Raw genomic sequence first — 13342 nt, 5'->3', positions numbered from 1 at the left:
TTGTCGTTTTTAAAAATTCAAAATATAACATATACGAAAAAATCTAAATTTTATTTTTATAGCTAATTTGATTGTTTAATTTATTTTAATAATATAAAATTAAACAAAAAATGATGGAGGAGATATACATTGTTATCAAATCTTTATTATTTAACTCATTAATTGTCATATATATATTAGTCATTTATGGTAATTCCGTAGGTTTTATTTAAGGAAAGAAAATATCATATCATATCATTATATCATATAGTTTGACCAACTTATATATCTAACAACATATAAAAATCGAATGTGGACCTACTTATTTTTCAATTGAATGTAATTGACTACCTAATTGAGTGCCAACTATGCATTGGGGCTTCTTTTAATTAATACAAAATTGAGGTTACATCTTTTCAAATGTTCCTCAATTAATATATAAGGGATGTTATTCTTCTAAAATGTTTCTCTATTAGAAGTAAGGGATCCACACCTAAGGAACTCATATTTCTTCATATTTAGAAGCTATGAGCAAAACACTAACACCTACATACTTCAAATCAGCATTATCAACTCCTCCAACGTTTATGAACATAATGGTATCATCCGCTGCTTACACAAACAGCACAAAATGACTCAATACACTAGCTAAATTTAACATATTCATCAACTCTAGTGGAAATTAGGAAAAACCCTAAACCCTAGAGACACAGGTCGAAAATTTTGGATTTAATGGCGACTAATTTTAGGATCTTCAGAGGAAGAAGAGGATGGCAATCTCGTAAATTCAACATTCCTGCTTATAGTATGGTGTCGGCCTTTCATCTCCTATTTACACGATTTTCAGACTTCGAGTCATACTTTCTTCTTGCTTCTACGAAAAAAATGCAGAATTATTTATTTTTCTCTTTGAAATCCAAACCAGTATGTTATACTCCTACCATATTAATCAATAAACTTATATCTTTGATTTACTTTTCTTGCTTTATTTATTTATTTTATGTATTTGTAGTATGACGAACAACCATATCTTTAATCTTATAAAATTATTTTTAAACCTTATAAATCATTTATAAAAGTATTAAAATATTTATAAAGCTCTATATATCAGTTATAAAATTGATAAAATAATGGATAAGAATTTATAAATTATTTTAAAGGCATATAAATCTATTATAAGAGTTTTAAATAATGCATAAGTGATAATAAATATTTTAAAACATTTAATCGCATTTTGTAATAAAAGTCCTCAACTAAAAATGGATACCAAAATAATCCCTCAACTAAAACAAATTGACGAAAAAAACTGTAACATCCCAGTTTGTGGTATGTGGAAAAGCTTAAGAAAATTGTTTTGGCTACCTGTATCATTAAATTGGGCTTACCTTTTTGGGAACACTTCCGATTAGAACTCCAGGGTTAAGCGTACTTGGAATGGAATAATGAACAGATAGGTGATCTATCGGGAAGTAATTCGTGATACCATGCGAGTGAGGCAAAAGAACATGGAATGGTCGTGATTTCAGGGTCAATAAACATGATTAATGAGCCTCCAAAACAATTAATGCATTATCCGTCGCAGGGAATGGATCCCACGGGCCGAGAGAGCAGGCGTGGGAGGCCCATTAGTCGTAGGCGGTCGAGGCGTTACAAGTGGTATCAGAGACAAACCCAAACGAGTGTGGAGTCAGTGAGGGCTCACACTAACATGGGTAACGATCTCGGTGTCCAACGAGGATGTTGCGTTCTGAGGGAGTGAATTGTAACATCTCGATTTCTAGTATATGTGGAAAGGATTAAAAGAGCATTGATTTGACTACTTATGTCACTAAAGTGCGCTTACCTTTTCGGGCACACATCCGTTTAGAACTCTCGAGTTAAGTGTGCTTGAGCTAGAGTAGTAGAAAGATAGGTGATCTATCGGTAACTGATTCGTGATATCGAGCGAGTGAGGCCAAAGCACGGAGAAGAAACATCAACTTTATTTCTGTTAATGTATGTCACCTTCCGTCTAAAATACCGTGAAAGATTGTGACAGACGTTAACATAATTAAAGTTGAAGATTTCTTTTGTCGTTAGTTTATTAGTTATTTTACGATCCATCTTTTAGCTGAGGAGTTTTATTTTAAAACCACTTTTATTTATAATCGGTTGCATATACACACTCAAATGATCATATTTTGTTGCAAAGTGTTACATCTTATCTCAGAATTATTACATAGTTATTCATTGATTTTTTTCTCTCAATATGAACATTTGACAAATTAACCTTTTTTGTTCACCAAAAAAAATCACACATTAAAGTCATAATTTCTGTTTTAATAGGTAAAATGTGAAAAAAATGCATAGGAAACAATCACTTCAATATAATACAAAGGTAACAAAGGTATAAATTTCATATCAATTATAGGAACACAACCATTATTGAAAACTTGAGATCTTGGATGGATTTGATATGATCATTCGCTTTTGAAATAAGAAGGTTTGAGATAACGATAAAATAAATATTTGAGTGAGTATTCAACGAATTCAGGACATAAATTTTTCACTAAAACTATCCATTTCGTCCAAGATGGCTCTTCTATGTATGTCTCTCCTCTAGCAATACCTCTAAAGATTGCTTTTGCACATTTTTTTACTGATTCCGACAGGATAAAATCTGAACCGTACTATATTTTTAATAAATCATACAAAAACACATAAGTTAATGTCAATAAACACATAAGTTAAAATCCGGATGTTATAAATTATACAGTATGCAATTGTTATTACGTACCTTTTCAATGAAGTGAGGACTGGTCATATTTGTTGCTATAAATCCGGGTAAAATAATTATTATTTTGATATCCGGACTTAGTTCAACTCTCAATGTCTCAAAGAATCTTAATAAGGCTGCTTTACTTGCCTACAACATTAATAACCAATTATCAAATATTATGTAACTATTGTTAAGTCCCAAACATTTTTTCCTGTATATTAAAATTAGATCAAAGTTATTTATATTTATTTGATCTATGAGAAAATCTTACTGAATAGACGCTTGACAATGGCAAAGGTATATTTGCTGAATTAGAAGTATTCACAATGATTTTTCCATTGCTCTTTCGAAGATGAGGAATTGCAAAGTAAGTGATGTATGTTGTGCCCCAAAAGTTGATATCCTTCATATACACAAAATTAGGTGAAGTATTCAATATATATCTGACAGGTGATTTGAATTTGCGTTGTAGTGCCCAACATTGCGTCTCATATTATATCTGAAGTATTTAACATAAGTAATGCCCAACATTATGTCTCATGGGAAGCCATTAGTCCATGTAATTATAACTCCTAACAAAATAAATCTTCTTATGAATATGGGTAATTTAATGAACATTAACCGAAGTTAGTTCTGAGGGTTGCCACTTTTGCAACTCATTTTCTCCATTTCATATTAATCATAGAATCATTTATATGAGGGTGTTCTTAAAATGTTACTCCCTCCGTTTTTCTATATAAGACGTTTTAAAGAAACTTTTTTGTTTCAAATTATATGTCGTTTTCGGTTTTCTATGTAACATTTATTAATAATTAATATTGTCTGACCAATAATAATATATCTTCTATTTTTTTATTGGTTGAGTTGTAGTTAGGTATATAATTAATGATATTTTTGTTTAGAAAATATAAAAAATTAATGATTTTCTTAATGTATGTGCATAGCTGTAAATTGATTTATATTAAAAACGGAGGGAGTATTTCCTTTCTTTTCTTTTATTTACTGTTTGCACTAAATATAGCTCTAGTGAGAGACATAACCAAACTTATTAAGCTCTAAAAGCTGGGATATATTCCTTATTTGAATCTATTTACATGCATGTTAACATATTATGTATATTTTAAATATTATCAAACTATTTCAGTGTTCTGAAAAGATATATGATAAATGTAAACGCAAATGAAAGGATCAATGGGAGTATTCGTTTTTATTTAGAAAAATAGAGTTTATTATTTTTAAATAGTTATATTACTTTGATTCTTGGGATGCACATTATTTTAACGTGTTTGACGCAAATAAAGTCAAACTCGATAACTCAAGTAATTATAAATTTACCATATATGTAACCATTAAATGACTTGTAAATGATCTCAAGAAACTTACCATTATATGATTAGCGTCTTGAACTTGGGTTAAATCCTCGAAAAGAACAGTCTGAAATACACCAGCATTGTTGATCAGGTGGTCCACTGTCTAAATACGATAACTTGATTAGATTCATGACCATCTAAAGAACTTTGATAACAAATTTCAAAATATTTACTATATCATTATTTGTGGCAGATACATTTGGGAGATGTTATCTATGTGACATATGTATATGATACACAAATGTATTCATATATATAACTGGTACTATATGTGTTGGTCATATATTTTAATTTCCTATAGTACTTACGTTTTCCGAAATGGTGAATCGTCTCGTTGATGAACTTCTTGCAGTCATCAACATTAGCAACATCACCAGGTATGATAATGACATTACTAGATCCTAATTTCCGTGATGTTTCAGCTACCATCTCTAGACGATCCTCTAGTCGATCAACGAGAGCCAAATATGCTCCTTTCTTTGCATACTCGTATGCGACGTGCTTTTTATTACAATCCAGCAAAACAAGAACGTAAAGACTATCAACCAAATATAATATATACACCAATTTATGTGGATCTATATATTTAGTTTTCTAGCCGTAGTTAAGTTAATAATGTTATAATAATATATGTTTTATTATTTTTGACAAAACAAATTTGAATTTAATTTAAGTAATAAAATAACCGTTTGATGTCAAAAAAATTAAAAATGCTAATTTTTTTTTGGTAACAAAAAAACTACTAATATATACTTCATTATTATTATAATATATTATGCGTTACAAATTTTTCAAATAACTATTTACTATTCACGGTGGATAATCTATATCATCAAATCACTTAGCTACAAGAGGCGACTCAATCCAAGACCTGTTAGAATATCATCAAAAACAAACTATAAACCATATAGACCAAATCTATACAACTCATGTGGAGTAAAGCAAATAAGAAAAAAACAAAAGGTTTATAACAGATGAATCTATTTATTCTCAAATATTAGTCGTAGAATAGATTACAAAAAAATGGCAATAATCAATAGCAGAGTTATTCTTGGGTTCACGAATCTATAGGTTCACCAACCAATAATATTTAGTTAATTTATATTTAGTATCTTAAAAAAAAGAAATAAAATATTGTCAATTTATATCATGATTTAAAAAAAAATAGTACTAATTGCAAAAAAAAAATTAAAAAATATTTTTAACGCCGTCAGCAAAACACTACTAAATCCTAAACCCTAAATCCTAAACCCTAAATCCTAAACCATAAATCCTTGGGTAAACTCTAAACCCTTGGGTAAAACAATAAATTAACCTTGGATAAATCCTAAACTCTAAATCAAATACAGTAAACAATAAATCTTAAAAACACTAATCCATTAATCCTAACCCTTAAACCCTTGGATTTAGTATTTATAAGATTTAGTGTTTAGTGTTTTTGATTTAGGGTTTAGAATTTATCTAAGATTTTATGGTTTACCCAAGGGTTTAGAGTTTATCTAATGGTTTAGGGTTTACGATTTAATGTTTAGTGTTTTGCTCACGGCGTTAAAAATATTTTTTTAAAAACTTTTTTTTGCAACTAGTACTATTTTTTATTTATTTTTACTTTGTTTTTTAAAATCATGATATAAATCGATAATATTTTGTTTTTTTTAAAAAAGATACTAAATACTCCATCTGTTCCTAAATATAAGATGTTTAGGTAGAAACATACATATTAAAAAAAATATTTTTTGTCTAAAAAGTATCATTAAAACTATAAATTAATGGTATTCAACTAATTACAAAAATAAACTATTAAAATATATTGGATACACAGTTGTTAATAAAATAAAAGTTACCTAGAAAAATAAAAACATCTTATATATTAAAATTCTGTAAACCATTAAAATTCTGTAAAACATCATACTTTTAGAAACAAAGAGAGTATAAAATAATTAATTTCTATTGGTTCGTGAACCTACGAGTTCACCATAGACTAACTCATGAGTACGTTTTCTTGGGTCTAACTAATTACTTGGTCTTTTGCACACAAAAAAAAAAAAAACTAAATTACTTGTTCTTCCTCAATAAAAAAATGAAACTTGAAAGAGAGAAATAAGCCTAACACAAACTTAACCAACCTCTCCGATGCCGGAAGAAGCTCCGGTAATTAGAGTTACTTTCCCAGATACGTTTTCCAAGCAAAGATGCTTATAAAGACAAACTACAAACTTGATCAAAAGATAGTATGGGTAAAAGAGGAAGAGAAAGATTATGGTAAGAGGAGGGAGAAAAAGATTGAGAATGGTGTTAAGCATATCCATGTTGTTCGTTTGTAGAACCAACACCACTATGTACCTCTCTACTTATTCTTTCCATTAAAATGTTCATGAGCTTTGAATTATAAGAGAAGTCTACTTGAGTAGACACAAAAAGTAGAATGGGAGGAATGTAATAATCCCCGAGTAATGTTAATGCCGAGAGTCTGTTGGTCGTTAAGAAGTTGTAGCTAATTTAAGTGGCGTACCTGTGTAGTTACCCTTCGTTTACGCTCTTATTTTAAAAGTATTGAGTGATTTGCAAATTTTATAAAATATAATATAGAGTGATTTGAAGGTAATCTAAATGAATGCTTTCACGTCTCGATTGTTATGCATCTCATGCACTAAGCTAAAACATGCATTTAAAATTTCTGAAAATCGTGATGAGACTTTTATTTAATGATGAGCTGGACACATGATGTAGATAGTTGTAAGAAACTCCATGTGACTTTAGTGTTGGAGAGTAATGCGCAAGAACTGGAAGCAGTTATGTTATTTGTTTAAATGTAACAAATTTGTCTACATGATTGATGATGATTTCAAGTCTGGGCCATCGCATATAAATTTCACATTTAAAAACAGTATATAATCCATAAATCCAAAGACTGAAGACTCCACAATCCACATAAGTCTTTACAATAAATCATAAAAAAACTTTTTATCTACATTGTTTAGTCTGAATTTAACATATACTAGAGTATGCACGAATTCAAAGATAGGTTATCTGAAAGACGTTTATAAATGATCAATAAGACGATTACAAAAAGTTTTTAGCTGAGATTTTATGAAAAGGTGTATTTTCGGCAAGAACAAGGTCAATAGAGGAAGCCGTAATCTTGTGCCGAAAATTGTAAGTTTGTGACTATGTCATCTCGGTCTTTGGCGGATCAAATGCTGAGATGGACCACTTGGTCTCCAAAAAATCTCAATTAGACCCATCACTTTATTTATTTATTTTGTATTTAAATTTAAATAGAAATCTATGTTAAATAACTGAAAAACCTAAGGAGTTAAACATATTTACTAACCTATGCCATTACTATCCAACCCAATATCCGACCCAGATCCAGACCCGAAATCCGACCCAATCTCCTTCTTCTTCCCCCATTTCTTCCCCATTCATAGTTCTTCCACCATAATACAAAATCAAAAAATTTCTTCAACCATCCACTAATTTTCTCTTTCTTATCTCAAATCGATCAACCCATAATCATGTTTAATCAATTATATCATATCCAGAGTCAAATTTCATCTTTTCCATCCGATATTCAAAATAATGAACAACGAAAAGTATTACTAGTACAACTAGTACAACTCAAACTAGGACAACTAGTACAACTCAAACTAGTACAACTTCTACAACTCGAATTAGTACAACTAGTACATATTGAGTATGTCATATTTATTATTTGAAAAATCATTTTCTTATGTATCATCACCATGTTCATTCTCACAAAAAAAGATGACATGGCTTTGAGAAATTATGAAATGACATCACTTAATTATGAGATGTATAATAATTTCATATATTTATTGTTTTCGGCATATGAAGATGCTAGAAAAGAGAATGATGTAGAACCAATAAGACATATTGGTCTAATTTATCCCGCATGCATGTGTCAAATATATGAATAGTATATTTTTAATAATATTTGATTTGAAATTGATACGTTTACAAGTTGTACTAGTTGTACTAGTTATACTAGTTGTACGATTTTCGGAAAAAGATCATCTTCATCTTTTTGGTCTTGAGGCCAAAAAGCTAGATGCAGAGCCAGAAAATTCTTCAAACATTGTTCTAAAAACGCGAGTCACCGGAAAGAAGAAAAAGATTGGATTTGATGTATGATTTTTGTGTTTTTTTTTTGCAAAGAATTGTTTTAATCGTGATGAAATAACATAGTTGTACTAGTATTTGAGCTGTACCGTCTGTACATAGTTATACTAGTTTAATCTTTCCCGCTTGCATCTGCCAAAAGATAGTGCATAAGCCATCACGAGTTTGAAAAAAAATACATAAACATTAATATTTGGTATTTGGACTACGACAATAATAGTTTAACCGGTTTAACTACAGTAGTACTATTACTAGTTTAATTGTGGCAACACTTGATTTGTGTTTTTCTAGTGCTGGTTAGTAGGTTTCTCGCCTCAAAGTTCATTTTCTTGATATGGAAATGAAAATATTAAAAGAAATAGAGCAATTGTAATCACATACACAAGAAGAACATGGTGAAACTTGCATATTTTGATATAAAATATGATATACATATGTTTGTTGTATCTACAAATTTGATTTCAAATAGTTTTTGATTCTTATGTTTGCAAATTCGTACATTTCACTCAGTTTATTATTTAATTATATTTTATAATTTAAATTGTTTCCTACAAAAAATAAATCTTCAAAAATTTATGAAGTTTTTTTAAAATTATAAAATTTATAATCTCAATACCATCAGTTTTTTTAATATCTATTTTTTAATAAATATTATTTAGTTTTACGTGTTGTATTTACGTACCTAACAAATTTTTCTCTTAATTTTATCGACTTTGATTTAATGTATTTCAACCAAAAGAAATAGATAATAGGTTAAACTACACAAAAATATTTAGGAATAGTACAATTAGTACAACAACTTGATTTAATATTCAACCATAATGTTTAAAACATGATACACGTTTAAAATGTAATGCACAATATAAAATGAAATAACATAGTTGGATCAATATTCGAGTTGTACCGGTTTGTACATAGTTGTACTAGTTTTTGAGTTATACCAGTTTGTACATAGTTATATTTTGACAGTGAAATCGAAAAAGCTAGTTGTACGACATAAAATTAAAACTTACCTCAGTTGTACCACTTCATTATGTGTACATATCTGTGCCCCAATAAAATGAAATCATAAATTTTGTTAAAATACATTTCATGTATGTTTTCCAAAAATTATGTGGACAAAGAAGTTAACAAACCTTAAAAGTATAAGGTAGATCATGCAAACTTATGTGATTGTGTTAGATTTGCAAAAAAAAAAAAGCCCCCATGAAATATCATAAGGAACCTTTATAAATACTTTACAATTTAGCCATGTTATTGATTTTTTTCATATGACATACTCGAAGGAATATTTAAATTTCAGAACCTGAGTAGTTGTACTAGTTATATCAGTATTACTAGTCTGGTAAATACATTTCATAACTGTTTAAATACATTTTATGTATGTTTTCCATAAATTATGTAGACAAACAAGTTAATAAACCTTAAAAGTATAAGATAGATCATGTAAACTTATATGATGGTGTAAGAATTGCTAAAAACAAAACAAAAAAACAAAAAATCATTAAAAATAAGGAATCTATCTAAACAGTTACCAGTTTGGTCATTTGATTGTTTTTTCATATGGAAATACCAAATTGATTTTGTCAATTTCTGAAATGTCAAAATTGTACCAGTAATTCATGTTTAATATATAATAAAAAATATGCCAAATTTTGTATATGTTTAGTTTTAGGAGTTGTACCAATATTTTCACATTATAACTTTGTAAATATATTTTTGATGTTTATTTTTCATAATAATATGGTCAATCTAATTAACAAACCTTAAAAGTATAAAGTCTCTTAAATAAAATTGATAGTGTAATTTAATAATTTAACAATAATTGAAGAGCCTCAGAAAAAATAGATGAAATTTTATCATCATATGTAAAAAAATGATTTAATAGTTGAGTTAATTATAGTAGCTGCAAATTGTACATGAATTATAATATTTATATACCAGTTGTACCAGTTATATTATTTTTAACATGTATAGTTGTATGAGTTATACTAGTTGTACCTAGTCGAATGAGAGAATAAAATAATGAAAATCGTGTGGCTCTGAGTTATTTATGCGTCAGATTAAAGAGGAGGAGAAGATAGAGAATGAGAGATCTGTGAAAGCGTGTGACCAAGATTAAAACATAGAAAAGATGATCAATGGCTCTGGTTGGAGTTTCATTAATGGTACTTTTGTAAATATAACATTCCTCTTTTCTTCTCTTAATCCGACGGTTCTGATTTATAGAAAGATTATAGAATCCAATGGTTCATATTATTCATTCATTAAGGGTAAAATGATAATTTCACAATCACTTGGTCCATACAGATTTTTTTTGGATGTGTGAGACTCTTTTTTGGCCTTTTGGTCCATTTCAGATTTTAGGCCACATTTTTCCTAAACGGCTCGAGTTCAATTATTTGATGAGACTTGTCCAAAGGATGTAATCCATTTCCAACAATAAGTCTCAGTGTTCATTGCGAGAGACGAAATCGATCTCGATGAATTTATCGAAGTAAGTTTGAATAGAAATGAACACGAAGTTTTTCTTTCAAATAAAGTTAAGCTTCTTTTTTGGCGATACGATTAATTGCAAACCGTTTTTTGTAAACCAAATCAGAAATCAGTTCGAATTAGAAAATAACAAATTTCGGTTTACTCCGCAAGCATTGCCTCTTAGGAAAACAGGAGACATGCCGCCGCATTAGGGTTTTACAGACATAATAATTATGTCTTTTCGTATCTCTTTTTGTTCTTCTATTAATAATGAGTTAACTTCTCATTTTTTTCACTTACCAAAGCTAGCTTTTCTGAAGTTTTTCTCTTTCTATCGCATTTTGTATTTATATTTCCGATCAGCCACTGTATTAGTATTTTGATTTCTCTGACCAGATTCGTGTTCTTCGTCTGTTATGCAAAAAAACATGTCTTCAATTCGTTGATGGTCGAGGAAAGGAAAACAGATAATTACTTCTTCCAGTCCAGACCAAGATATCTTCGGCGGATCCAGTCATGATGGTGATCTAATTAGTAATCATCAGCATGCTTTAATAGATACTGTCGGGTTGAACTTCAATCAACTTCAGTTGGTACGTCATGCCAGGGAAGAGTTACAAGTGTTTTTGGGGCTGATCAAAAAGCAAGAGATGATCATATTGAAGTAGTTTTAGTCGCCGGCTCTCATTCAGAATGATCATCTCTCACTTTTTGCCCGTCCCCAAAAAAAATTGAAACTCTTCGTCAGCAGACGTACCAACTAAAGTTGATCGAAATTCAACCCAACAGTATCTCCTAAAGCATGCTGATGATTATTCATTAGATCAAGACGAATTGGGTAAACGAAGTGGCCTGATTTGGTCTTCGGCAAAAGAAAGATGATACCCAATTTGTCTTCACAGGAATTGGCGCTTTGTCTATCATCCTTCTCTTGCCGAAAACCAAATCAGGCCATCAATAGTCGAATGGCAAAATTAGCCTGACATTGAGTTGGCGCAGTCCGATTTTTCAAGCGTAACAGTTCTCTTGGAGGAAGTCAGGTCTCCTGGTTCGACATTTATCATCCATCTGACGTTATCATCCATTGACCGATCAATGTCTATGGACTCCTCTTGTAGAATATACTTGTGTGTACGAGTCTTGGCTTCAAAATGATGCTAAACTATAGTTACCATTTCCCGACTGATCACAGCTTACTGTTGTAGAAGAGATATCACTTTGTCTCAATTGATGATGGGATCGATCATGATTGCTTCCAACTTCACTTACTCTATGGCCTTGCCTAATGGCGCTGATGATCTAGGCCGCCGAGATAGATGTATCAATGGGCATCAGAATCTTTGAAGAATTATGCCAAGTACAATTGAAGCAAAATGGATATATCTATGCAAAGATAAAACTGCAGATGAATATATTAATGGGTCATCCCTCATAAACTCGCAACTGATAATGGTACTACTTTTATGTGAAGATGAACCGGGTTTCTTTTGAGGAACCCCCGAGTTTTATGGACCCCAAAAATTGGTAGAGAGCCGAAGTTATGTCTGCCGTTTTGTGATCTCACTCAAATTATCTTAAGGAGTGAATTACTCTCTCAAATAACAGGTTCAGTTGTAGTACTTAGGGATTGAATTCTCAAGAAGCTAGGGAACCTAATAAATCTAATTAAATTGATTAAGCTAGGTTGATTATGATTAAATGTAAAAGACAGGTTTGTGAGCAAGGCAGTTCGATTGATTGATTGGGGGGGGGGGGGGGGTTTGTACTTAGATGAAGGTAGCTTGTTGGGGTCAAAAACGGTTACGACGGAATTACCATCCGAAAATCCTCAGAGATCGTATTTCCGAAAGAGTTAAAGAAGGGATGTAATTTTCGTAAAAATAAACTATACGAGGTTATTTCTACGAAGAAGTATTCTTTGGGATTCAAACCAAACGATCGTCCCGCTCGGTCACTACGTAGCAACCAAGCTCGGGCCAAAGCTCGATCGCTACGTAGCGACCGAGCAATCGTCCCGCTCGGTCGCTACGTAGCGACCGAGCTCAGCCAAGCTCGGTCGCTACGTAGCGACCGAGCGATCGTCCCGCTCGGTCGCTACGTAGCGACCGAGCTCAAGCCAAAGCTCGGTCGCTACGTAGCGACCGAGCGATCGTCCCGCTCGGTCGCTACGTAGCGACCAAGCGATCGTCCCGCTCGGTCGCTACGTAGCGACCGAGCGATCTTCCCGCTCGGTCGCTACGTAGCGACCGAGCTCGAGCCAAAGCTCGGTCGCTACGTAGCGACCGAGCGATCGTCCCGCTCGGTCGCTACGTAGCGACCGAGCTCAGCCAAGCTCGGTCGCTACGTAGCGACCGAGCGATCGTCCCGCTCGGTCGCTACGTAGCGACCGAGCTCGAGCCAAAGCTCGGTCGCTACGTAGCGACCGAGCGATCGTCCCGCTCGGTCGCTACGTAGCGACCGAGCTCAGCCAAGCTCGGTCGCTACGTAGCGACCGAGCGATCGTCCCGCTCGGTCGCTACGTAGCGACCGAGCTCAGCCAAGCTCGGTCGCTACGTAGCGACCGAGCGATGGTCCCGCTCGGTCGCTACGTAGCGACCGAGCTCGAGCCAAAGCT

At 32.1% G+C, this 13342-nt stretch overlaps 1 protein-coding gene across 1 annotated transcript; it reads right to left on the bottom strand.

The window, feature by feature from the left end:
* Nucleotides 1-258: 258 nt before the first annotated feature.
* LOC103873583 (11-beta-hydroxysteroid dehydrogenase-like 3) lies at nt 259-12623 on the bottom strand. The gene is made up of 6 exons (XM_009151986.3): nt 6234-12623; nt 4416-4608; nt 4121-4206; nt 3009-3140; nt 2756-2884; nt 259-2648 (listed from the first exon to the last, which is right to left on the bottom strand). The coding sequence occupies exons 1-6, from the start codon at nt 6414-6416 to the stop codon at nt 2439-2441; spliced, it is 933 nt and encodes a 310-aa protein (XP_009150234.1). The 5' UTR covers nt 6417-12623; the 3' UTR covers nt 259-2438.
* Between the last annotated feature and the right edge of the window lie 719 nt (nt 12624-13342).

The sequence above is a fragment of the Brassica rapa genome, chromosome A06 (genome assembly GCF_000309985.2).
Source record: "Brassica rapa cultivar Chiifu-401-42 chromosome A06, CAAS_Brap_v3.01, whole genome shotgun sequence".
NCBI lineage: Eukaryota > Viridiplantae > Streptophyta > Magnoliopsida > Brassicales > Brassicaceae > Brassica > Brassica rapa.
This window is presented reverse-complemented; position numbering and strand designations above follow the sequence as displayed.